Source organism: Rhinoraja longicauda, chromosome 22 (assembly GCF_053455715.1).
Source record: "Rhinoraja longicauda isolate Sanriku21f chromosome 22, sRhiLon1.1, whole genome shotgun sequence".
NCBI classification, from domain to species: Eukaryota; Metazoa; Chordata; class Chondrichthyes; order Rajiformes; family Arhynchobatidae; genus Rhinoraja; species Rhinoraja longicauda.
The window spans coordinates 33150522-33177191 of NC_135974.1; the positions used below are offsets into that span (position 1 = coordinate 33150522).

The following is a 26670-nucleotide window of genomic DNA, read 5'->3' on the forward strand; positions in this document are numbered from 1 at the left end:
TATAGCACTTCTGCAGACAGCAACTTGCAGCTTCCTCCACCACCTCCTCGAGAATTACTTGAACTGATACGAATTTCAGGTATTTACAAATTGGTGTCATTGTAAAATACCATGAAAATCTTACGCACTGTTAAGACAGGTCTAATATGTGCAGTATGTATCAAGTTTAATTGACAAGTAGCAAACAGTCTCTTTGTACAACAGTGATATGATGTATCTGTGTTGTTATTTCTACATATAAATTTATCAAACTACAAGGTAATTAATGCTAATGGTAATCCCTTATTTGCAATATTTCATCTGCATTACCTATGAAAAAAATGGTGAAAGATTTAATTGTGGACTGGAACTTTGGAGAACTGGGTAACTAGGGAGACAGACAATAAAAGATTGAACGAGGGTGAGTTTTTGAATTTGGTGGTGTACCGTGTGGAGTGACATTTCAATTTGACTCTGGTTTAAATTAGAGGTACGGCACAGAAACAGGAGCTTCTGCCCACCGAGTCCACATCGACCAGCGATCACCCCGTACACTAACACTGTCCTCTACACACTGGGGACTATTTCCAATTCTTACTGAAGCCAATTAACTTACAAACCTGTATGTCATTGAAGTGTGGGAGGAAACCCACAATGTGCATGCAGGTACAGCAGGCAGTGAAGAAAGCCAATGGAATGTTGGCCTTCATAACAAAAGCAGTTGAGCATACGAGCAAAGAGGTCCTTCTGCAGTTGTTCAGGGCCCTAGTGAGACCGCACCTGGAGTACTGTGTGCAGTTTTAGTCTCCAAATTTGAGGAAGGATAGTCTTACTAATGAGGGCGTGCAGCGTAGGGTTACTAGGTTAATTCTCGGAATGGCGGGACTGTCATATGTTGAAAGACTGGAGCGACGAGGCTTGTATACACTGGAATTTAGAAGGATGAGATATCGAAACGTATAAGATTATTAAGGGGTTGGACACGTTAGAGGCAGGAAACATGTTCCCAATGTTGGGGGAGTCCAGAACAAGGGGCCACAGTTTAAGAATAAGGGGTAGGCCATTTAGACCTGATAGTCAGAGAGTTGTGAATCTGTGGAATTCTCTGCCTCAGAAGGCAGTGGAGGCCAATTCTCTGAATGCATTCAAGAGAGAGCTAGAGAGAGCTCTTAAGGATAGCGGAGTCAGGGGGTATGGGAAGGCAGGAACGGGATACTGATTGAGAATGATCAGCCATGATCACAATGAATGGCTGTGCTGGCTCGAAGGGCTGAATGGCCTCTTCCTGCACCTATTGTCTACTGTCTATTGAAACTGGAGCTCCTGGGAAAAAACCCATGTGGTCACGGGGAGAAGGTACAAACTCTATACAGACGGCACCTGTAGTCGGGATTGAACCCGGGTCTCTGACGCTATGAGGCAGCAACTCTACCGCTGTGCCACCGTGCCACACCGATTACTGATATTAACAATCCCAATTTTGTGCCATTTACACGAGATGAAATTTGGTGCCATCTCAAGGGGCTGCAGTTCAATGAGTGAAGGGTTTTTTTTTCGGGATACTAACCAATAATAACTGTGCTGTTTTATAGCTGGTTTAGCTCAGGGGCTTGGATATTCATCACAGAGAGGTGATTATTTACAAAGAATGGAATTTGTCAACTTTGCCAGGTGTTTGATTCCACAATATATTTTTAGGGCATCATCTTTCAATAAATCTTAGGAATTTCTACAAGATTTATCTTTTTTGTCTCTGTTCGACATCATACCAGATGGAAGTGGGACTGGGCCACAGAGAGAGAAACATAAAAACAGCACAGGGATGTTAAAGCTTCTCGTAAGAACATATCTGTTCCATGAACCAAAGGAAAACCTTTCCTGAAAATGACCAAGTTGCAGATTTGAACAAAATGCATAGAAAATACAAAGGCTTCACGTCTATTAATTAGAAGGGTCTTAGAGTCATAGAGTCATAGATTAATAGTGTGGAAACAGGCCCTTCGGCCCAACTCGCCCACACCGGCCAACAATGTCCCAGCAACCCTAGTCCCACTTGCCTGCGCTTGGTCCAGATCCCTCCAAACCTGTCCTATCCATGTACCTGTTCAACTGTTTCTTAAACGATGGGATAGTCCCAGCCTCAACTACCTCCTCTGGCAGCTTGTTCCATACACCCACCCACCCTCTGTGCGAAAAGGTTACCCCTCGGATTCCTATTAAATCTTTTCCCCTTCACCTTGAGCCTATGTCCTCTGTTCCTCGATTCCCCTACTCTAGGTAAAAGACTCTCTGCATCTACCCGATCTATTCCTCTCATGATTTTGTACACCTCCATAAGATCTCCCCTCATCCTCCTACGCTCCATAGATTAGAGACCCAGCCTACTCAATCTCTTCCTATAGCTCACACCCTCTAGTCCTGGCAACATCCTAGTAAAACATGCTCTCCAGACAGGGTCTTGAACACCGTGTCTGGAGATCATGCTGTAATTTTAAGAGAGAAATTCAACAGATGAGTCATAGAGAGTGATAGAGTCATGCAGCATGCAGTCATGTCCCAAACCTTCCCAAGTTTTGATTAGTTCGGGTGTCAGGAGTTACGGGGAGAAGGCAGGTGAATAGGGTTGAGAGAAAAAGATGGACCAGCCATGATTGAATGGCGGAGTAGACTTGATGGGTCAAATGGCCTAATTCTGCTCCTGGATCTTATGAACTAACATGCCCCATCTGCACTAGTCCCACTTGCCTGCATTTGACCCATACCCTCCTGAACATTTCCCATCCATGTACCATGATCATCTAGATGAGTGCATAATCTTTACTGTGCTAAAGATAGACACAAAATGCTGGAGTAACTCAGCGGGACATGCAGCCTCTCTGGAGAGAAGGAATGGGACTGAAGAGTCTGAAGAAGGATCTCGACCCGAAACGTCACCCATTCCTTCTCTCCAGAGATGTTGCATGTCCCGCTGAGTTACTCCAGCATCTTGTGTCTATCTTCAGACTAAACCAGCATCTGCAGTTCCTTCCCACACATCTCCTTCACTAAACTCTTGCTCGTTACTAAATGACATCCAACGTAGTGGGAAGTTTTTTGAGGTTCAAGAGTTGTGGTACTTACAAGTTTTGCCCTCTCCGGATATACTGGCCTCATCACCTGAAGCATAGACAGCCGTAATTGTCACGTTGTACACGGTGTCAGAAATGAGTGGTTTTAATGTCACGCTGTTTCTCTTAACAGGTGTGGTCTGGAATATGAGAAAGCATTCAAGACATGCTCGTTAGGAAATGGTTCATGACTGCGAAACCCTTCTTGGATGCAATTAAGATGTTCCATTGAAACATAGTCACACTTCTAAAGTCTCAACAGATGGAAATCAAACTTGACTTTACGGGCACCACAACCATCTGCTAAATGAATCAAATTGCTTTCTGCAAAGGTCTATAATTTGAGCTCAGTAACTTTCAAAACTCACGCTAAAAATATCTAAAATTAAGATTGAATCAGATCATAGTTTTCACTAGTGGAATCACAGTGGAACAGCATCCCACTCCCCATCAGAACTGCCCCCTCCATCGACTCCTTTAAGTCCAGGCTCAAAACCTACCTCTATTCCCTAGCGTTTGAGGCCCTCTGAGGGGGCGCTGTGAACTGTTTATGTATGTGTTGTTAGGTTTGTGTGCTATTGTATGTTCTTTTTTAGTACCTGCACTGATGTACAGCACTTTGGTCAACGTGGGTTGTGTTTAAATATGTTATACAAATAAAATTGAATTGACTTGACTTGACCTTTATAATCCTGCCATTTTGCCCTAAAACTACAATCTGATTCCATCTTAATTGTAGGGCAAGGTGACTGGATCGTAAATGCAGAATATCTTTAGCAGTTCAGAAGTAAGCTTACAGCCCAGCGGTATGAACATTGACTTCTCCAACTTTAGATAGCTCCTCTGTCCCTCTCTTCTCCTCCCCTTCCCAGTTCTCCCACTGTCTTCCTGTCTCCAACTATATCCTATCTTTGTCCCGCCCCCTCCCCTGACATCAGTCTGAAGAAGGGTCTCGATCCGAAACGTCACCCATTCCTTCCTTTCTCTTGAGATGCTGCCTGACCCGCTGAGTTACTCCAGCATCTTGTGTCCACACTATTTCCATGTTATCCCACTTTCACCAACCACTCCTGACAGGGGCGATTTAAAGAGGGGCCAATTAACCTACAAATCCGCTCATCTTTGGAATGTGGGGGGGAAACCAGAGCGCCAGAATGAAATCCACACGATCGCTGAGGGAGCATGTAAACTCCGCACAGACAGCACCCGCGTTCAGGATCGAACCCGGGTCTCGTGCGCTGTGAGGCAGCAGCGCCACCTGCTGCGCCACCCTAATCTTTTAACTTCCATTAATTAAAATAACGTTTGGTATGAATATTATTTACCGTTTTACCCGTATGGTGCCCTGTAACGGACACGTAATTTACTCTGTAATGCTGGACATTGTCGTTCAGATGATCCCAGCTGATGCGGAGGCTCGTTGGCGTCTCGGCTTCGATGACAAGGTTTACTGGCGGATTTCTGGAATCTAAAATAACATATGGCACATAAATGATACCAGTGGAAAAAAAGCGCCTGAAATGAAAGGCGTTTTGATGTTTTATTTCCAAACCGTGGAGGCTGATCTCACAATGAAATTGAGACTGTAGGGGGTGGGCAGTTTATGGTAATAACTCTTTTTCCAACGGGTACAAAGTGCTGCCCACAAATCAATGAGCGGCGCGGTGGCACAGCGGTGGAATTGCTGCCTTTCAGTGCTTTCAGCGCCGGGATCGATCCCGACTACGGGCGCTGTCTGTCCGGAGTCTGTCCGGAGCGTTCTCTCCGCTGTTGTGATGTTGCAAGGATTATTTTGTTGTATCACAAGGACTATTTTGTATGCCCGCATAGCAACATGTATATACGAGAATGACGTAATATGGGCAGGGCACTCTAGTTCCAGGTGGCCATGACATAAACTGAGTCTGGATTTATGCTCGGCCTTCAAACCCCTAAACACATGTACTTGTGGTCACTCCAGAGTCATAACAACGGTACAACAGATACCGGACCACGAAGTACAACATCCACGACCTGCGTGGGTTTTCTCCAAGATCTCCGGAACCAGGGGCCACAGTCCAAGGATAAAGGGGAGGCCATTGAGAAATGAGGTGAGAAAAATCCTTTTCACCCAGAGAGTTGTGAATTTGTGGAATTCTCTGCCGCAGAAGGCAGTGGAGGCCAATTCACTGGATGAATTTAAAAGACAGTTAGATAGAGCTCTAGGGACGTGGGGAGAAGGCAGGCACAGGTTACTGATTGTGGATGATCAGCCATGATCACAATGAATGGCGGTGCTGGATCGAAGGGCCAAATGGCCTCCTCCTGCACCTATTTCCTATGTTTCTATCTTCGTTTTGCTACCACACCTCCAAAGGCTTGTAAGTTAATTGGCTTTGTATAAATGTAAATTGTTCCTAGTGTGTGTAAGGTAGTGTTAGTGTGTGGGGATCGCTGGTCGGCGCGGACTCGGTGGGCCGAAGGGCCAGTTTCCATGCTTTGTCACTAAACTAAACGGGTTTGATCTTGACTACGGGCGCTGTCTGTACGGAGTTTGTATTTAATCCCCATATTTCAAATATGTGCAAATTTGTAAGTCAATTGGCTTGTAAATTTGTCCCTTGTGTGTGGGATAGAACTAGTGTATGCGTGATCGCTAGTTTAAGAATAAGGGGTAGGCCATTTAGAACTGAGATGAGGAAAAACCTTTTCAGTCAGAGAGTTGTGAATCTGTGGAATTCTCTGCCTCAGAAGGCAGTGGAGGCCAATTCTCCGAATGCATTCGAGAGAGAACTAGATAGAGCTCTTAAGGATAGCGGAGTCAGGGGGTATGGGGAGAAGGCAGGAACGGGGTACTGATTGAGAATGATCAGCCATGATCACATTGAATGGCGGTGCTGGCTCGAAGGGCCGAATGGCCTACTCCTGCACCTATTGTCTATTGTCTATTGGCATAGACCCGATGAATCGAAGGGCCTGTTTCCACACTGTATCTCTAAACTAAACTAAAAGTATCCTTAAAATGAATCTATACAACATATACCTTTCTGAAGTCTGAGGAAGGGTCGCAACTCGAAACATCACCTATTCATCTCCTCCAGAGATGCCGCCTGACCCCTGGAGTGACCCCAGCACTTTGTGTCTTGTTTCTTTGTGACCAGCATCTGCAGTTCCTTGTCTCTCTAATAGTAATGCCTGTTTCAGGGTGCTGAATGCTGCCTCTGGTAATTGGACTACTTACACGTGTTATAGCGCAGCACGATAGCGTTGCTTTTTGCCGTGTCGTCGTACAGAGCCGAGAGCGATACCTGATACTCTGTGTTTCTGGCCAGACCCTGTAACACTGCTGTGTTAGTGTTCCCTTGCACATCCAGCTGTTGGCAAAACAAAACAGAAAAGTCACAATGTGCTTTTCCGCATCGGTGGCGCGGCGGTAGAGTTGCTGCCTCACAGCGCCAGAGACCCGGGTTCGCTCCCGACCTCGGGTGCTGACTGTATGGAGTTTGCACGTTCTCCCCGCCACCACGTGGGTTTTCCCCACACGGGTGCTCCGGTTTCCTCCCACACTCCAAAGACATGCAGTTTTGCAGGTTAATTGGCTTGGGTAAAGATTGTAAATTGTCCCCAGTGTAGTAGGATAGGGCTTGTGCGTGGGGGTCGCTAGTTGGCGCTGTCTCAGTGGGACGAAGGGCCTGTTTCCGCGTTATATATATCTCTAAACTAAATCTAGGCAAAACAGAGTTACATATCACCGTCCTTCTCTCACATTTTATTATTTTATTCACTGATGGTGACATCCATGCGTTAGAGATTCACTATTGTCTACAAAACCTGTATGTGTTACCACATTAAATGTGTTTAATTAAAATGGAGACCAGTTTTGGTTTCCAAATTTGAGGAAGGATATTCTTGCTATTGAGGGCGTGCAGCGTAGTTTAACTAGGTTAATTCCCGGAATGGCGGGACTGTCATATGTTGAAAGACTGGAGCGACTAGGCTTGTATACACTGGAATTTAGAAGGATGAGAGGGGATCTTATCGAAACGTATAAGATTATTAAGGGGTTGGACACGTTAGAGGCAGGAAACATGTTCCCAATGTTGGGGGGAGTCCAGAACCAGGGGCCACAGTTTAAGAATAAGGGGTAGGCTATTTAGAACTGAGATGAGGAAAAACTTTTTCAGTCAGAGAGTTGTGAATCTGTGGAATTCTCTGCCTCAGAAGGCAGTGGAGGCCAATTCTCTGAATGCATTCAAGAGAGAGCTAGATAGAGCTCTTAAGGATAGCGGAGTCAGGGGGTATGGGGGGAAGGCAGGAACAGGGTACTGATTGAGAATGATCAGCAATGATCGCATTGAATGGCGGTGCTGGCTCGAAGGGCCGAGTGGCCTCCTCCTGCACCTATTGTCTATAAAATGGTAACGTCGGAAAGATTCTTATTGAAGCTCAGAAAAGTGGACTTCTACACTAACCTTTCATGTGTCACCACTTTAACTGAACAAGCAGAACAAATTACTTAGCTAAATGTGGAGCACAAACCTCATACAATTTTCCTCCACTAAGTGGAATCCATTTTATCTCGTACAGGGCGACATCGTTGGAGGCATGTTTCCATGTGATAGTTAAACTGGTGTTTGAAAATTCCGTCACTTGCAGATTCGAGGGCGACGGAACCTTGACTAAGAGTTAAAAACAAAACCATCCAGGACATTCTCATTATTCAAACGCAATTGCCTCTTTTCAAATCACCTGCAAGCAACACCGAGCAACGATGTGTTAGTTCTGCAAAGACACACCTGTTTCCGCAGTGATGGTAACTGGGACGGAGCTCAGCGTATCGTAAAGGGAAAGTACAGAAATCACGTACTTTGTCAACGAGGTCAGGTTTTGTAACAACACGTCTGTAATGTTCCCACCAACTTCAGTCTGGAATTACAAAACAAGCAGAAGTGAGTGTACGTTATAAAGATTCAGAAAATGCTGGAGTAACTCAGCAGGTCAGGCAGCATCTCAGGAGAGAAGGAATGGGTGACGTTTCGGGTCGAGACCCTTCTTCAGTCTGAAGAAGGGTCTCGACCCGAAACGTCACCCATTCCTTCTCTCCTGAGATGCTGTCTGACCTGCTGAGTTACTCCAGCATTTTCTGAATAAAGACCTTCGATTTGTACCAGCATCTGCAGTTATTTTCTTATAAAGATTCAGTGTAGAAAATGTAGATCAATCCCCTAGGTGGATTGATCCATGCCTGACTTTCGTATTGCTGACCTGATCTATGGTCCAAGCCTGGTTTTGGGGATTGATCTACAGAAAATTGAATGGATTTATTCATCTAGCAACTTGGGGCAGCACGGTGGCACAGCGGTAGAGTTGCTGCCTCACAGTGCCAGAGACTCAAATTCGATCCCGACTAAACTAGAGCGAGTCTAGGCCCAGAGCCATCAAACACTTGGCATTACATTTTAACTCGGCACCATCCAAGACATTCCCGATTCACGTGATTAATAAGGGAGGTCATAAGGAAAAGGAGTAGAATTAGGCCATTCAGCCCATCAAGTCTACGCCATTCAAACATCGGCTGATCTATCTCTCCCTCCTAACCCCATTCTCCTGCCTTCTCCCCATAACCTCTGACAACCGTACTAATCGAGGATCAAGGGAGCGTATTGAGCTTTATTTCAGTTGAATTACATGCAAGGAAGATATCGTTCAGAGGTTCAGTCTGAATCTCACCTGCTTGGGATCATTGCCACTGGCTGACACGTACACGATACGATGTCCGTTCACTTTCCTTGATGTCCTCTCCCAGTTCACCTTGACACTGCTGTGATAAACCTCCGTCAGGTGCACGTTTGTTGGAGGGTCCAGTGAGACTGGAAATAAAAAGCGTTTGGCTTCGGTAAAATTGTAAATTGTCCCGAGTGTGTGTAGGACAGTGCTAGTGTGTGTAGGATAGTGCTAGTGTGTGTAGGATAGTGCTAGTGTGTGTAGGACAGTGCTAGGACAGTGCTAGTGTGTGTAGGACAATGCTAGTGTGTGTAGGACAGTGCTAGTGTGTGTAGGATAGTGCTAGTGTGTGTAGGATAGTGCAAGTGTGTGTAGGACAGTGCTAGTGTGTGTAGGATAGTGCTAGTGTGTGCAGGACAGTGCTAGTGTGTGCAGGACAGTGCTAGTGTGTGCAGGATAGTGCTAGTGTGAGCAGGATAGTGCTAGTGTGTGTAGGATAGTGCTAGTGTGTGTAGGACAGTGCTAGTGTGTGCAGGATAGTGCTAGTGTGAGCAGGATAGTGCTAGTGTGTGTAGGACAGTGCTAGTGTGTGCAGGATAGTGCTAGTGTGAGCAGGATAGTGCTAGTGTGTGTAGGACAGTGCTAGTGTGTGCAGGATAGTGCTAGTGTGTGTAGGACAGTGCTAGGACAGTGCTAGTGTGTGTAGGATAGTGCTAGTGTGTGCAGGATAGTGCTAGTGTGAGCAGGATAGTGCTAATGTGTGTAGGATAATGCCAGTGTACGGGGTGATCGCTGGCAGGCACGGACTCGGTGGGCTGAAGGGCCTGTTTCTGCGCTGTATCTCTTCAAGTTGTTAATGAAACTTAGCGACTTCATTAAGGTGAGGGGGGAAATGATTTTACAGGAATCTGAAGGGTCTACGGAACGAGCTGCCAGAGGGGGTAATTGAGGCAGGGACTATCGCAATATTTAAGAAACAGTTAGACAGATAGGAAGCATGCAGGTACAGCAGGCAGTGAAGAAAGCCAATGGAATGTTGGCCTTCGTAACAAGAGGAGTTGAGTATAGGAGCAAAGAGGTCCTTCTACAGTTGTACCGGGCCCTGGTGAGACCGCACCTGGAGTACTGTGTGCAGTTTTGGTCTCCAAATTTGAGGAAGGATATTCTTGGTATGGAGGGCGTGCAGCATAGGTTCACTAGGTTAATTCCCGGAATGGCGGGACTGTCGTATGTTGAAAGGCTGGAGCGATTGGGCTTGTATACACTGGAATTTAGAAGGATGAGGGGGGATCTTATTGAAACATATAAGATAATTAGGGGATTGGACACATTAGAGGCAGATAACATGTTCCCAATGTTGGGGGAGTCCAGAACAAGGGGCCACAGTTTAAGAATAAGGGGTAGGCCATTTAGAACGGAGATGAGGAAGAACTTTTTCAGTCAGAGGGTGGTGAAGTTGTGGAATTCTCTGCCTCAGAAGGCAGTGGAGGCCAGTTCGTTGGATGCTTTCAAGAGAGAGCTGGATAGAGCTCTTAAGGATAGCGGAGTGAGGGGATATGGGGAGAAGGCAGGAACGGGGTACTGATTGAGAGTGATCAGCCATGATCGCATTGAATGGCGGTGCTGGCTCGAAGGGCTGAATGGCCTACTCCTGCACCTATTGTCTATTGTCTATTGTCTAGATAGAACAGGTTTGGAGGGATATGGGCCAAATGCAGGCAGGTGGGACTAGTGTAGCTGGGACATGTTGGCCCATGTGGACAAGTTGGGCCGAAGGGCCTGTTCCCACACTGTATGACGATATGATTGTAAGCGAGTGGGATCTCATTAAACGTGGCAAGAATGGCTGGCAGGAAAATTAAGGGTCAAATGAAGCGTGGCACGGTGGCGCAGTGGTGGGGCTACTGCCTTACAGCAATAGAGACCCGGATTCGATCCTGACTACGGGTACTGTTATACAGAGTTTGTACTTTCTCCCCGTGACCTGCGTGGGTTTTCTCCAAGATCTTCGGTTTCCTCCCACACTCCAAAGACGTTCAGTTTTGTAGGTTAATTGGCTTGGTGTAAGTGTGTAAGTGTAAAATTATCCCTGGTGTGTGTCAGGTGGTGTTAATGCGCGGTCGGTGTGGACTCGGTGGGCCGAAGGGCCCGCTTCCACGCTGTATCTCTAAACTAAACTGAACTAAATCTGAAGAGTCCCTCAGGCTGATAAGTAAGGGAGCGCACCTGGACTCGGCATTGGGTCATTCAGTGCACGAACGAGAGGTCACACACACTGACAACAGACCTCCAGCATGCTCTGTGCATCTGCACTGTTCTGTGGTCAGGCAAGAGTTTGTCACAGCTTGCTGGCAAGCGCTCAGCATAAACTAGCCAGCTGTGTACACGTTGTATAACATATGCCATGGGCCAGGAATTCATCACCACAATACACTGATCTGAAGTAAAGCATCGCAGTGCTTCCAACTCTGACCATGGGAGAGCGAGAGATTTGTAGCTTCAGGTCAAAGCGACGGAATCGATAGAAACCCAAATGGTTCCACCCAGCTGTTGCTACATATTACTAAATTAATGCTGCCAATTTTCCAGTGATGGATGATCGCACTAGACTTCTCATCTCCAAAAATATATAGCGCCATCATCATTTATAGATGGATTTGCTGAGTACACAGACAGTATCAATACCAGCAGTCCATCCATTACACTGCCTTCATTATGCACCATTGTAGGTAGAGTTTCACTAGGTAGTGGTTGAAATATTGTTCTTTAGCTGCATGTATGTCGTGACATAGCTATTCTCGAAAGGAAAGGGGATGATTAGGTCTTTCCACTGTCAATCGTGGCCGCCAACTGCATTGCTGTACGCGAGGGAGATTGATTTTGTGAAGATGAACTATCTTCCACACACAACACAATCTTCCGGCAAAATCAGCTGCTGAATTCAGTGTCATAAGGAATGGGCGTAGAATTAGGCCCTTCGGCCCATCAGGTCTACTCTGCCATTCAATCATGGCTGATCTATCTCTCCCTCCTAACCCCATTCTCCCGCCTTTCCACTCATCACTTTAATTTCATGTTTCATGTATTCTGTGTTTTTTTATGACTGTTGTCAAATTAATTTCCCTCCAGGGATAAATAAAGTTGACAATAGACAATAGGTGCAGGAGGAGGCCATTCAGCCCATCACGCCAGCACCGCCATTTACTGTGATCATGGCTGATCATCCACAATCAGTACGCTGTTCCTGCCTTCTCCCCATACTCCCTGACTCCGTTATCTTTAAGAGCTCTATCTAACTCTCTCTTGAAAGCATCCAGAGAATTGGCCTCCACTGCCTTCTGAGGCAGAGAATTCCACAGATTCACAACTCTCTGGGTGAAAAAGTTCTTCCTCATCTCCGTTCTAAATGGTCTACCCCTTATTCTTAAACTGTGGCCCCTGATTCTGGACTCCCCCAACATCGGGAACATGTTTCCTGCCTCTAGCGTGTCCAATCCCTTAATAATCTTATATGTTTCAATAAGATCCCCTCTCATCCAGTGTATACAAGCCTGGTCGTTCCATCCTTTCAACATATGACAGTCCCGCCATCCGGGGAATTAACCTAGTGAACCTACGCTGCACTCCCTCAATAGCAAGAATTTTCTTCCTCAAATTTGGAGACCAAAACTGCACACAATACTCCAGGTGTGTTCTCACCAGGGCCCTATACAACTGCAGAAGGACCTCTTTGCTCCTGTAAACTCCTCTTGTTATGAAGGCCAACATGCCATCAGCTTTCTTCACTGTCTGTTCTATCGTATCTTATCGTAACCCGACACCTGTATTAGAATCAAGAATCCATCTATCTCTGCCTTAAAAAATAATCACTGACTTGATCTCCACAGGTTTCTGTGGCAAAGAATTCCACCGATTCACCACCCTCTGACTAAAGAACACAAATTCCACAGCTTTGTTAAAAAACAAAATGCTGGAGTAACTCAGCGGGACAGGCAGCATCTCTGGAGAGAAGGAATGGGTGGCGTTTCGGGTCAAGATCCTTCTGACGTCTTTCCAATTCCTCTGCTTATTCAGTGGACAGTTTTTCAGAGTACACTAACTTTGTTTATTGTACAATCCACTGTCCCCATCCAGCCTCCCCCTCACTGGAAGGCATTTATGCGTGGCACGGTGGCGCAGCGGTAGAGTTGCTGCCTCACAGCGCCAGGGACCCTGGTTCGATCCTAGACCACGGGTGCTGCCTGTACGGAGTTTGTACGTTCTCCCCGTGACCTGCGTGTGTTTTCTCTGGGATCACCGGTTTCCTCCCGCATTCCAAAGACGTGCGGGTCTGTAGGTTAATGGGCTTTGGTATAAATTGTAAACTGTCCCTAGTGTGGGTGTAGGATGGTGTTAGTGTGCGGGGATCGCTGGTCGGCGCGGACTGGGTGGGCCGAAGGGCCTGTTTCCGGGCTGTATCTCTGAACTAAACTAATCCATCATCCAATTGCAGGGCCAATACAAGGTTGACCAGACTCACGTGTTGTCTGCTGTGCTGTTACTGGTTCACTTGTTTCATCTCCATATAAAGCGTACGCTGTCACGATATACTCGGCATGTGGAGAGAGACCTTCTATTTCAATGTCCGTGTACTGAGCATCAACCTTGACCTGTTAACACAGAAATGTTGTGTAAGTATTTGTGACGTAACTGTTCACAAAATGCTGGAGTAACTCAGCAGGTCAGGCAGCATCTCAGGAGAGAAGGAATGGGTGACGTTTCGGGTCGAGACCCTTCTTCAAAATGCTGGAGTAACTCAGCAGGTCAGGCAGCATCTCAGGACAGAAGGAATGGGTGACGTTTCGGGTCGAGACCCTTCTTCAGACTGAAGAAGGGTCTCGACCCGAAACGTCACCCATTCCTTCTCTCCTGAGATGCTGCCTGACCTGCTGAGTTACTCCAGCATTTTGTGAATAAATGCCTTCGATTTGTACCAGCATCTGCAGTTATTTTCTTACTGTAACGTAACTGAACTAATTACTTACCATAATTCACAATCATACTTTATCAGCCAAGTATGTTTTGCAACATACGAGGAATTTCATTCGCCGTACAGTCATACCAGCAACAGGACACAAGAAATACATTTTAACATGAACATCCACCACAGTGACTCCTCCACATTCCTCACTGTGATGGAAGACAAAAAAAAGTTCATTCTCTCCCTTGTTTGTCCTCCAGCGGTCGGGGGCCTCGAACCTCCCGTTGACGGGACGATCGTGACTCCCGTAGCCGGCGGCGAGCTTTCCTCGTCGGGACGATAAAGCTTCTGCGTTGGGGGGGGGGGGGAAATCTCAGCTCCCCCACGCCGGGCGATCTACCCCGGGTCGGGGCTTATCGAACCTCATGCAGCTTGGCGCTCCCATTACCACTAGTCACGGGGCCAGTAAAATTAGGCCGCATTTTCATTTTAATGGATACTTTCACCGAGAAAAGTGCAACGACTTTACACAAACTTAGTTTGGAAATGTCATATCATATCATATCATATATATACAGCCAGAAACAGGCCTTTTCGGCCCACCAAGTCCGTGCCGCCCAGCGATCCCCTTACATTAACACTATCCTACACCCACTAGGGACAATTTTTACATTTACCCAGCCAATTAACCTACAAACCTGTACGTCTTTGGAGTGTGGGAGGAAACCGAAGATCTCGGAGAAAACCCACGCAGGTCACGGGGAGAACGTACAAACTCCTTACAGTGCAGCACCCGTAGTCAGGATCGAACCTGAGTCTCCGGCGCTGCATTCGCTGTAAAGCAGCAACTCTACCGCTGCGTCACGTGTACCGAGGTACAGTGAAAAGCTTTCCTTTGTGTGTTATCCCGTCAAAGAAAAAATTCTACATGAATACAATCACTGCTATCACAAGGTTTAAAAAAAGTTGGACAGTTTCACGGTAGGATAGGTTTGGTGGGATATGGGCCTACCACAGGCAGGTGGGACTAGTGTACATGGGGCATGTTGGTCGGTGTGGACAAGTTGGCTCAAAGGGCCTGTTTCCACGCTGTATAACTTGGCTTCAATCCTCACTAGAGGTGCTGTCTGTAAGGAGGTTGTACATTAACCCTGTGACCACGTGGGCTTTCTCCAGGTTTCATCCCACACAACAAAGACATACAGGTTTGTAGGTTAATTTGCTTTGGTAAAAATTGTAAGTTGTCCCTCATGTGTAGGATATTGAGTGTGTATGGAGCGATTCCTGGTGGGCTCGGTGGGCCAGAGGGCCTGTTGCCACGCTGTATCTTTAAAGTCTAAAGTAAAGACTCTTTGACTCCATAACATCAAGTCATCCATAGTGCACAGGTAATGGATGAAGGCTCCATCATTTAGTGCAAGATAAAGTCCGATAAAGTCTGATTAATGTTAGTTCATCTGAAGTTAATTGGTCTGAAGAAGGGTCTTGACCCAAAATGTCATCTATTCCTTCTCTCCAGAGATGCTGCCTGTCCCGCTGAGTTACTCCAGCATTTTGTGTCTGTCTTCGGTGTAAACCAGCATCTGCAGGTCCTTCTTACAAAGTTAGTTCAGAGGTCCCCAATGAGGTAGATGGGAGGTCAGGATCACACTCTGCACAACCTCATATTTAAACCAAAATATTGAACAGAATTTTTAATGATATACAAACAGAACATGAAAACATTGACAGTAAGACTGGTGGGAGAACAGGGAAGGGGGAGGGGATGGAGAGAGAGGGAATGTAAGGACTACTTGAAGTTAGAGTATTGTTCATACTGCTGGGGTATAAACTACCCAATTGAAATATGAGGTGCTGTTCCTCCAATTTGCGCTGGGCCTCACTCTGACAATGGAGGAAGCCCAGGACAGAAAGGTCAGATTGGGAATGGGAGGGGGAGTGCTGAGCCACCGGGAGATCAGGTAGGTTTAGGCAGACTGAGCAGAGGTGTTGAGCGAAACGATCGCCGAGCCTACGCTTGGTCTTGCCGATATACAGGAGTCGACACCTGGAACAGCGGACACAGTAGACGAGGTTGGAGGAGGTGCAGGTGAACCTCTGCCTCACCTGAAAAGACAGTCGGGGTCCTTGGACGGAGTGGAGGGGGGAGGTAAAGGGACAGGTGTTGCAACTCCTGCGGTTGCAGGGGAAGGTACCTGGGCAGGGGGTGGTTTGGGTGGGAAGTGACGAGTTGACCAGGGAGTTGCAGAGGGAACGGTCTCTGCGGAAAGCAGAAAGGGGTGGAGATGGGAAGATGTGGTCAGTAGTGGGATCCCGTTGGAGTTGGCGGAAATGTCGGTGGATTATGTGGTGTATGCGACGGCTGATGGGGTGGAAGGTGAGGGTAGTTCCTCGATTTAAACCAGCATCTGCAGTTCTTTCCTACACACATAAACATTGACAGGGGGGGGGGGGAAGATTACCTCTTTTCCTTCGTCCACTTCATCACTAGAAGCTTGCTCGTAAAGGATCAAATAATGACTGGCTTCATCTTGCGGCTCCCAACTCACTCTCATGCTGTTATGTGTGACATCGTAGATCATGAGATTATTCAGTGATGGGAAGGATACTAAAAATGAATAATTTTTAATTAAAACCACTCAGATTATCATTAAATTATATAAAGAACTGTTGCTATTGGGTGGCACGGTGGCGCAGCGGTAGAGTTGCTGCCTCACAGCGCCAGAGACCCGGGTTCGATCCTGAATATGGGTGCTGTCTGTACGGAGTCTGTACGTTCTCCCTGTGACTGTGGGTTTTCCCCGGGAGCTCCGGTTTCTGTAAATTGGCTTCTGTAAATGTCGCTACAGTGCAAGATAGAACCAGTGCACGGGGTGATTGTTGGTCAGTGCGGACACGGTGGAACGAAGGGCCTGTTTCCACGCTGTATCTCTAAACTAAACCCTAAAGTCCAGGCTCAAAACCTATTTCTACTCCCTAGCGTTTGAGGCCCTCTGAGGGGGGCTCTGTGAACTGTTTATGTATGTGCTGTTATGTTTGTGTGCTATTGTATGTTCGTTTCTTAGTACCTGAACTGAAGTACAGCACTTTGGTCAAGGTGGGTTGTTTTTAAATGTGCTATACAAATAAAATTGACTTGACTTCTGAATGCATTCAAGAGAGAGCTGGATAGAGCTCTTAAGGATAGCAGAGTCAGGGGGTATGGGGAGAAGGCAGGAACGGGGTACTGATTGAGAATGATCAGCCATGATCACATTGAATGGCGGTGCTGGCTCGAAGGGCCGAATGGCCTCCTCCTGCACCTATTGTCTATTGTCTATTGACTTGACTTGACTTAAAGTAGTGATGAATGAGAGTTCTGTAATAGGCAGAATTTGTTCCACCACACAGTGCGCCATCTTATTCACAATGGAAATAATATCTCGGATGAGAACGCTCGGTGGTTTGGTGATGTACGTACATGTCGTTTCAATGCCTCGAAGACCCTCGCCAACAAAACCTTCGTGGACGGGAAACACTGCGATTTGATATTCAGTAAAGGAGTGCAAATTCTCTATGTTTACAGAGGATTCTGTTCCATCCACAATCACCTGTGAAATAACAGCACCATTACTCAAAGTGAAACAATTCTAATGTTACAAATCTAACATATCGATGTCAATACGGTTCCAAGTTTTCAAATTTATCTAATGATCCCACAAGGGAGGTTATTGTGGAAGGCTGGTCTTTGGGTGGGATTGGTCGGCACGGACTCGGTGGGCCAAAGGGCCTCTTTCCACGCTCCATCTCTAAACCAAACTAAACTAGATGGAATAATTTGCTGGAGTAACTCAACGGGACAGGCAGCATCACTGGAGAGAAGGAATGGGTGACGTTTCGGATCGAGACCCTTCTACCTTCAATTTAAACCAGCATCTGCAGTTCGTTCCTACACATATGGAATAATATGTTAGTCATGATAACACATCCATTCCATTAATTGCTTCGCAATTTTTGTTATCTTACATCACAAAAAAACAGTGGTTTGGTTGTTCTGGTTATTCTGATCAATAAACGCAAGTTGTATTTTTGTTGAAAGCTTAAATCGAAACCATATTTTCAATTACCATATTTATTACTTTGACCTTGAATGAACCCTGACTTGCAGCAACTGAAATAGGACACTGGATTTTGTCTTTTCATCTGAATGCTGAGCAAAGTTGTTCATGTCATAAGTGATAGGAGCAGAATTAGGCCATTCGGCCCATCAAGTCTACTCCGACATTCAATCATGGCTGATCTATCTCTCCCTCTTACCCCCATTCTCCTGCCTCCTCCCCGTAACCCCTCACACCTGCACTTATCATAGAAACATAGAAAATAGGTACAGGAGGAGGCCATTCAGCCCTTCGAGCCAGCACCGCCATTCAATGTGATCATGGCTGATCGTCCTCAATCAGTAACCCATGCCTGCCTTCTCCCCATGTCCCTTGATTCCACTAGCCCCTAGAGCTCTATCTAACTCTCTCTTAAATCCATCCAGTGATTTGGCTTCCACTGCCCTCCGTGGCAGAGAATTCCACAAATTCACAACTCTCTGGGTGAGAAAGTTCCTTCTCACCTCAGTTTTAAATGGCCTCCCCTTTATTCTAGGACTGTGGCCCCTGGTTCTGGACTCGCCCAACATTGGGAACATTTTTCCTGCATCTAGCTTGTCCAGTCCTTTTATGATTTTATATGTTTCTATAAGATCCCCTTATCAAGAACCGATCAATCTCCGTCTTAAAAATATCCATTGACTTGGCCTCCACAACCATCTGCGGCAATGAATTCCACAAATTCACCACCCTCTGAATGAAGAAATTCCTCCTCATCTCCTTTCTAAAAGTACGTCCTTTTATTCTGAGGCTGTGTCCTCTGGTCCTAGACTCTCCCACTAGTGGAAACATCCTCTCCACATCCACTCTATCCAGGCCTTTCACTATTCGGTAAGTTTCAATGAGGTCCCCCCTCATCCTTCTAGACTCCAGCGAGTACAGGCCCAGTACTGTGGACCTGATCATCACCAGGATCATTCTCAGAAACTCTTCCTCTGGACCCTCTCCAACGCCGGCACATCCTTCCTCAGATCTGGGGCCCAACTGCTCACAATACGTCACCGCACCACACCCCACGTGACCTCACCCAGCTCCACGTGACCCCACGTGACCTCACCCGCTCCACCAATGGCGGCCGCCTGGGCCGGGAGGCGGGTTGCTACGCAACCTTCGTCAGGTGACGCCCTGGCCTACACTGTCCGGAACTACAGTGGCCACTGGGCGACAGCGTCCGGGACTAAGGCGTCCGGGCCTACGGCGTCCGGGCCTACGGCGTCCGGGCCTACGGCGTCCGGGCCTACAGCGCTGTCCTGGCCTACAGTGTCCGGGACTACGGCGTCCGGGACTTCGGCGTCCGGGCCTACAGTGTCCCGGCCTACAGTGTCCGGGCCTACAGTGTCCGGGCCTACAGTGCTGTTTGGGCCTATAGCGCTGTCCGGGCCTACAGCGCTGTCCGGGCCTAATACGGGACAAGGGCGGTCCCGTACGAGACAAACCAATTTAGCCCAATATACGCGCTGTCCCGGCTAATACGGGACAGTTGGCAACCCTATGTTGATACCTCTTCAGGATTTTCTCCGGTGGTTGGGTAATATATCACACGGTATTTCTTGGCTTTTTTAGGGCCGTGCGTCCAGCTAACTCGGAAACCCCTGGCCGTTATGTCCGATGTCACCAGATTTGTTGGGGTTGGATACAACATGGTACCACTGTCAGGCTTGCGTTGTCCACCTGACAATAGAGATGAAAAATAAGATCAGTAAGGTTTCCTTTGCTTTCTCTGCCATAACACCACGAGACGAAAAGACATAGGAGCAGAATTAGGCCATTCGGCCCATCAAGTCTGATCCACCACTTAATCTATTTTTCCCCTCACAACCCCATTCTCTCTCTCAGGGGTGGGTTCATGGAACAAGCAGCTAGATGAGGTAGCTGAGGCACGGGGCGGCACGGTGGCGCAGCGGCGGTATTGTTGCCTCAGAGCGCCAGAGACCCGGGTTCGATCCCGAATACGGGTGCTGTTTGTATGGAGTTTGCACGTTCTCCCCGTGATTGCGTGGGTTTTCCCGGATGCTCCAGTCTCCTCCCACACCCCAAAGACATGCAGGTTTGTAGGCTAATTGGCTTTGGTGAAGATTGCACATTGTCCATAGAATGTAGAATAGCGTTAGTGTACGTGGATCACTGGTCAGCGCGCCTCAGTGGGCTGAAGGGCCTGTTTCCATGCGGCATCTCTAAACTTCACTAAACAAAACATTTGGACAAGGCAGACACAAAATGCTGGAGTAACTCAGAGGCAGCATCTCTGGAGAGAAGGAATGGGTGATGTTTCGGGTCGAGACCCTTCTGGTAGGACAGGTACATGGATAGGAAAGGCTTAGAAGGATATAGACCAAACAATGGGCAAAGTAGGACTGGTGTAGATGGGGCATCCAGTTCATAGAAACATAGAAACATAGAAAATAGGTGCAGGAGTAGGCCATTCGGCCCTTCGAGCCTGCACCGCCATTCAATATGATCATGGCTGATCATCCAACTCAGTATCCCGTACCTGCCTTCTCTCCATATCCCCTGATCCCTTTAGCCACAAGGGCCACATCTAACTCCCTCGTAAATATAGCCAATGAACTGGCCTCAACTACCTTCTGTGGCAGAGAATTCCACAGATTCACCACTCTGTGTGTGAAAAAAAACGTTCTCTTCTCGGTCCTGAAAGACTTCCCCCTTATCCTTAAACTGTGACCCCCTTGTTCTGGACTTCCCCAACATCGGGAACAATCTTCCTGCATCTAGCCTGTCCAACCCCTTAAGAATTTTGTAAGTTTCTATAAGATCCCCCCTCAATCTTCTAAATTCCAGCGAGTACAAGCCGAGTCTATCCAGTCTTTCTTCATATGAAAGTCCCGCCATCCCAGGGATCAATCTGGTGAACCTTCTCTGTACTCCCTCTATGGCAAGAATGTCTTTCCTCAGATTCAGCAAGGACAAGTTGGGCCAAAGGGCCTGTGTCCTTGCTGTATAACTCCATCTGGGACTCTATTTTCAAAGGAAGTGCCTCTTTACTCTTGCATGCTAAAAAATAGCAGGATGATGTTTGAAAGACATCATTGTGGGCTTTGACGCGGAGAAAGCAGCTGCACTTGATTTAGGATCAAGATTTGAATAATAAGGTCAAACCCAATTCTCTATACTTAGTCCACAGACATGGTTCCAGAAGGCAGTCCATCAACAACATGGAAAAGCAATGAATTGCATTGAATTTTAAGAAAGACAAGGAAGTTGAATGAGTACTTTTCACTTTGTTTGCCTTTGCCATCATCTGTCCACAGAGGATCTTTGTGAGTCTATCACTGAGAGAGTCGAGAAGATTAAATCCAAGGACGTTGTACACGTGGAGGTCAAGTGGATCGGATGCAATTTGCTTCAGCTCGGCCTTATCCGCATTCTTTACACCTAAAACACAATTAAACAGCCCCGTCAGGCATCGACACTGTGCTGTGTGAACGGGCGCGAAGCTCAGGGAAGACTACCCTGCTACCAGCACGGTCAGGTAGACACAAAATGCTGGGGTAACTCAGCGGGTCAGGCAGCATCTCTGGAGAGAAGGAACGGGTGACGTTCTTGACCAGAAACGTCACCCATTCCTTCTCTCCAGAGATGCTGCCTGACCCGCTGAGTTACTCCAGCATTTTGTGTCCACCTTCGATTTAAGCCAGCACTTGCAGTTCTTTCCTATCAGCACAGTAAATTGGACATATTCATTCACACGGGTAGCATTTGATTCCAAGTCCCAAGTCTCGTGAGTTGGTGGAAGTGATAAGCCGAAACAGTAGATAAAATAAGTTATTTAAAGTCCGTGGTTTGCATGCGTGCTCAAGTGACTCAAATGCTAATAAAGATTCAGTTGTACTGAAGATGAACACAAATTGCTGGAGTAACTCAATGGGTCAGGCAGCACCTCTGGATGGAAGGAATGGGTTGAGTTTTTCAGGCCATTCTGAACAACGGTTCCAACCTGAAACATCACCTATTCTTTTTCTCCAGAGATGCTGCCTGAACCGCTGAGGCACTCCAGCATTTTGTGTCTATCTTCAGTATGAACCAGCATCTGCAGTTCCTTCCCACACATTAAGTTGCACTAAAGCCTGGTCTTTTGTTCGACGCATCAGTAGGTACCTTGTGGAGGTGATGGGGCCAAGAGGAGCGGCACGGTGGCGCAGCGGTAGAGTTGCTGCCTTACAGCGAATGCAGCGCCTGAGACTCAGGTTCGATCCTGACTACGGGCGCCATCTGTATAGAGTTTGTACGTTCTACCCGTGACCTGCGTGGGTTTTCTCCGAGATCTTCGGTTTCCTCCCACACTCCAAAGACGTACAGGTATGTCGGTTAATTGACTGGGTAAATGTAAAAATTGTCCCTAGTGTGTGTAGGATAGTGTTAATGTGCGGGGATCGCTGGGCGACGCGGACTTGGTGGGCCGAAAGGGCCTGTTTCCGCGCTGTATCTCTAAATCTAAAAAAATATCTAAGATGGTTATTGAGTTTTTCAGAACATCCATCAGTGGAGTCTATCAGACTGCAGTCTGAAAGTGAAGTTCACCGGTTATAGGAGCAGAACTAGGCCGTTCGGCCCGTCGAGCTCCGTACAGTGCAGATTTCTTGTGGAGAGTCGGCGGGGGAACCGCACAGTCACGGGTGCTGGACGTTCCACTCACCAATGGCAAATATCTCCACGCCCGCATTCTTCAGGCTTTGAGCCGATGAGTTGACATCATCCTGGGACTTGCCGTCGGTGAGGAGGAGCAGGAACTTTGCGGCTTCCGGTCGGGCGCCCGCCGATGGTTGGAGCGTGTTTCTGTAAACGTGGTCCAAGGCCAGAGCTAACGAGACAAAAGCGGTGAAATCCGTCATCACAGTATCTATGCAGAACCCAGCCGAACACTCGGCTAACGGTGGTTCAATGGCTCAACGAAGAGGGACCTAACCGGGGGTGGGTGGGGGGAGGGGTGGCCGAGAACAAAGGGCTCGTACTTTGTCGTACTTTGCCTCTGTGTACCCCGGGCATTATATAGGGGGGAAAAAAGAATTTCACCCCATCTAGGTACATTTGACGATAAAGTATCATTGAGTCATTGCATCAATGGTTCCTTTATTGTCATGTGTACCAGGAATATCGGTGAAATCCTTTACCTCACCAGGTTTGGGCGGCATTGCCCGGTCGGTCACAGGCGCCGTTGGCCATAACGTTCCTCTGCTGTTGCCCCCGCCTCCAGCTGGTCGTCTGGTGCACCGTCGTCCCTCTCCCCCCCCGGCCACCATCAGCCTTCTGCAGCCGACCTCCAAGCCAATGAACCCGCAAACGTGTACGACTCTCGCACGTGGGAGGAAACCAGAGCACCCGGAGAAAACCCAAGCAGTTCACGGAGAGAACGTGCGGACTCCGTACAGGCGGCGCCCCGTAGTCGGGATCGAACCGGGCGCTGTAAAGCAGCAACTCTACCGCTGCGCCACCGTGCCGCCCTCGAACAATCACTCCTGCATCATTAGCAAGAAATATTACCTGTGTATGTGTTGCCTCCCTTGTAACGCATTCTTTGAATTGCTTCCAGCACCTGGTTCTTGGTGGAATATTTGGCCAGGTCCCACTCTGTCCGCGGCTCTCCACTGTATTGAATTAATCCTGCCACGAGCAGAATAATCATTGGACAGTGCATGATTGTGACACATTCCCTGAAAACCACTTCCCTCTGTACATCATGACTGATGCTGCAAGGTAGATTGAAGGGACTGCGTTCCATTTAGAACGGAGATGAGGAAGAACTTTTTCAGTCAGAGAGTGGTGAAGGTGTGGAATTCTCTGCCTCAGAAGGCAGTGGAGGCCAGTTCATTGGATGCTTTCAAGAGAGAGCTGGATAGAGCTCTTAAGGATAGCGGAGTGAGGGGGTATGGGGAGAAGGCAGGAACGGGGTACTGATTGAGAGTGATCAGCCATGATCGCATTGAATGGCGGTGCTGGCTCGAAGGGCTGAATGGCCTACTCCTGCACCTATTGTCTATTGTCTATTGTCTATTGTCTAATATTTAGTTCACCACCTTCCCACTCAGGCTGAAATAATGTTCCTTTTCCTCCCTACTACAATCAGTCTGAAGAAGGGTCTCGACCCATAACATCGCCCATCCATGTTCTCCAGGGATGCTGCCTGCCCCACTGAGTTACTCTAGAACTTTGTGCCTTTCTCTTTTCCACAATTCTTTCACCCTCTTTTGAAGGAACAAATATCATTCAGCAGGCACCAGCTTCAATATATGTATCTTATTAAAAACACCTTTCTGCAATTTTCGACCCTATCAACAACAGTTGAGAATACCACCGCTAACTTGGTTCTCAACAATATCTACCCTTATACCATTTCCAACAAGGGTTCCTGATTTGGTTTAGTTTAGAGATACAGCGTAGAAACTGGCCCTTCGGCCCACTGGGCTAGTGCTGCCCAGCGATCCCCGCACACTAACCCTATCCTACACACTAAGGCCAATTTATCTTTAATCGAACTTCACCTTGCACTAAACATTATTCCCTTTATCCTGTGGATGGTTCAATAGTAATCATGTATTGTCTTGCAGCTGACTGGATAGCACTTGAGAAAAATGGTTTCTACTATAACTTGGTGCAGGTGACAGTAGGCTAAACTAAACTAAGGGTGTCAGGGGTTATGGAGACGAGGCAAGAGAATGGGACTGATAGGGAAAGATTGATCAGCCATGATTGAATGGCGAAGTAGACTTGAAGGGCCGAATGGCCTAATTCTTCTCCTAGGACTTATGAACTTATAAACTAAATTAAAAAACAATGGGTTGAAGTTGTTATAGAGTCATAGAATGACACACCGTGGAAGCAGGTCCAGCTTACCCAACTTACCCACACCGGCCAACATGTCCCAGCTACGCTAGTCAGACCTGCCTGCGTTTGGCATATATCCCTCTAAACCTGTCCTACCCATGTTCCGTGCACCCACCACCCTTTGTGTTGTACTCACCTATTCTAATTCCATCTGCACCAACATGAAGAGGTGTAATTAAGTTGGTCAGAAACTGTCGCACCAGCCGGAAGTTTGCTCTGCCAATGCTCCACGATCCATCGATCACGATGATGATGTCAGCGACAGCTCTTGCTTGGCACGAATACTGGGAGCCTGCAATGTCAAAGCAACGATGTTAATAGACAATAGACAATAGGTGCAGGAGGAGGCCATTCGGCCCTTCGAGCCAGCACCGCCATTCAATGTGATCATGGCTGATCATTTTCAATCAGTACCCCATTCCTGCCTTCTCCCCATACCCCCTGACTCCGCTATCCTTAAGAGCTCTATCCAGCTCTCTCTCTTGAATGCATTCAGAGAATTGGCCTCCACTGCCTTCTGAGGCAGAGAATTCCACAGATTCACAACTCTGACTGAAAAAGTTTTTCCTCATCTCAGTTCTAAATGCCCTACCCCTTATTCTTAAACTGTGGCCCCTTGTTCTGGACTCCCCCAATATTATCTCCATATCCATATCTCTATCTTTCTCTTTCTCTTTCTCTCTCTCTCTCTCTCTCTTTCTCCCTCCTGACTCTCAGTCTGTTGAAGCATCTTGACCCGAAACCCATTCCCATTTTTCACCAAACTGCTTCTGGGATTTTTGTTTCAGGCAGCAACACCAATGATCAGCCTGAAATGGGAATGGGACACAAGGTTTACATTAAAAATGACACAACGTGCTGGAGTAACTCAACGACTCAGACAGCATCTCTGGAGAACATAAATAAGTGGCGTTAAAGGTTGGGACTCTTCTTCAGACTGATTGGGGTTGGGGTTGGGGAGAAAACTGGAAGAGAGGAGGGGCGGGACAAAGCTGGTAAGTGATAGGTGGATACAGGTGAGGTGTGGGAGGTCGATTGGCACGTGGTTGGACAAAGGCCAGAGGTGAAATTTGTAACTCCTCTATCATCATTGTCTCACGCCTTTTCATTTCTGGTCTATGCCCAATCATCGACCCATCAAAACCCCTCTCACCTGTATCCACCTATCACTTGCCAGGCTTTGCCCTGCCCCTCCTCTGCTCCAGCTTTCAGTCCACTATCACCACAATCAGTCAATTGTGAAGCAGGCTCCACACCTGAAACGTCCGTGTTCTCCAGAGATGCTGAAGGGTCTCGACCCGAAACATCACCCATTCCTTCTCTCCAGAGATGCTTGCCTGACCCGCTGAGTTACTCCAACATTTTGTGTCTACATTTCTCATGCTGCCTGACCCGTTGAGTTACTAATCCAGCACTCTGTGTCTTTTTATTCACAAAATGCTGGAGTAACTCAGCAGGTCAGGCAGCATCTCGGGAGAGAAGGAATGGGTGACGTTTCGGGTCGAGACCCTTCTTCATAGTCCACTCTGTGTCTTTGTTTTGTTCAGTGTCTGAGCATCACTGACATTGCCAGCATTTACCGCCCCAGCACATAGCAAATCCTGGAGGAATACAATTTAGACTCGACTTTGTAGATATTTGAATAAGGGATTATTTGTTCTTCACTTGGCTCCAGTCATCGAAAAGGAACGGAACGGAAATTTGAGAATACATATTTATCGTCTTCGAATTGTCCAATCTTGTACAAAAGTCTCTGTCGGCAGGGATACAATTTTACAGACAGAGTGAACTCTGTTCACTCTCCTTTTAAGCGAAACAAGGCAGGGACACGTGTACGAAGGAACTGAAGATGCTGGTTTAAACCGAAGATGGACACAAAATGCTGGAGTAACTCAGCGGGTCAGGCAGCATCTCTGGAGAGAAGGTACGGGTGACGTATCTGAAG

At 47.3% G+C, this 26670-nt stretch overlaps 1 protein-coding gene across 1 annotated transcript in view; it reads right to left on the reverse strand.

Annotated features, from left to right (window-relative positions):
- The window catches only part of LOC144604540 (collagen alpha-1(XIV) chain-like), a 116632-nt gene that overhangs the window by 66150 nt on the left and 23812 nt on the right, over window positions 1-26670 (reverse strand). The window contains 14 exon segments of the mRNA XM_078419072.1: window positions 3100-3226; window positions 4412-4554; window positions 6307-6439; window positions 7605-7744; window positions 7862-7991; window positions 8796-8935; window positions 13309-13438; window positions 16212-16357; window positions 17210-17339; window positions 19387-19556; window positions 21117-21278; window positions 22540-22704; window positions 23385-23504; window positions 24862-25017. Coding sequence (XP_078275198.1) covers window positions 3100-3226; window positions 4412-4554; window positions 6307-6439; window positions 7605-7744; window positions 7862-7991; window positions 8796-8935; window positions 13309-13438; window positions 16212-16357; window positions 17210-17339; window positions 19387-19556; window positions 21117-21278; window positions 22540-22704; window positions 23385-23504; window positions 24862-25017 — 1992 coding nt within the window.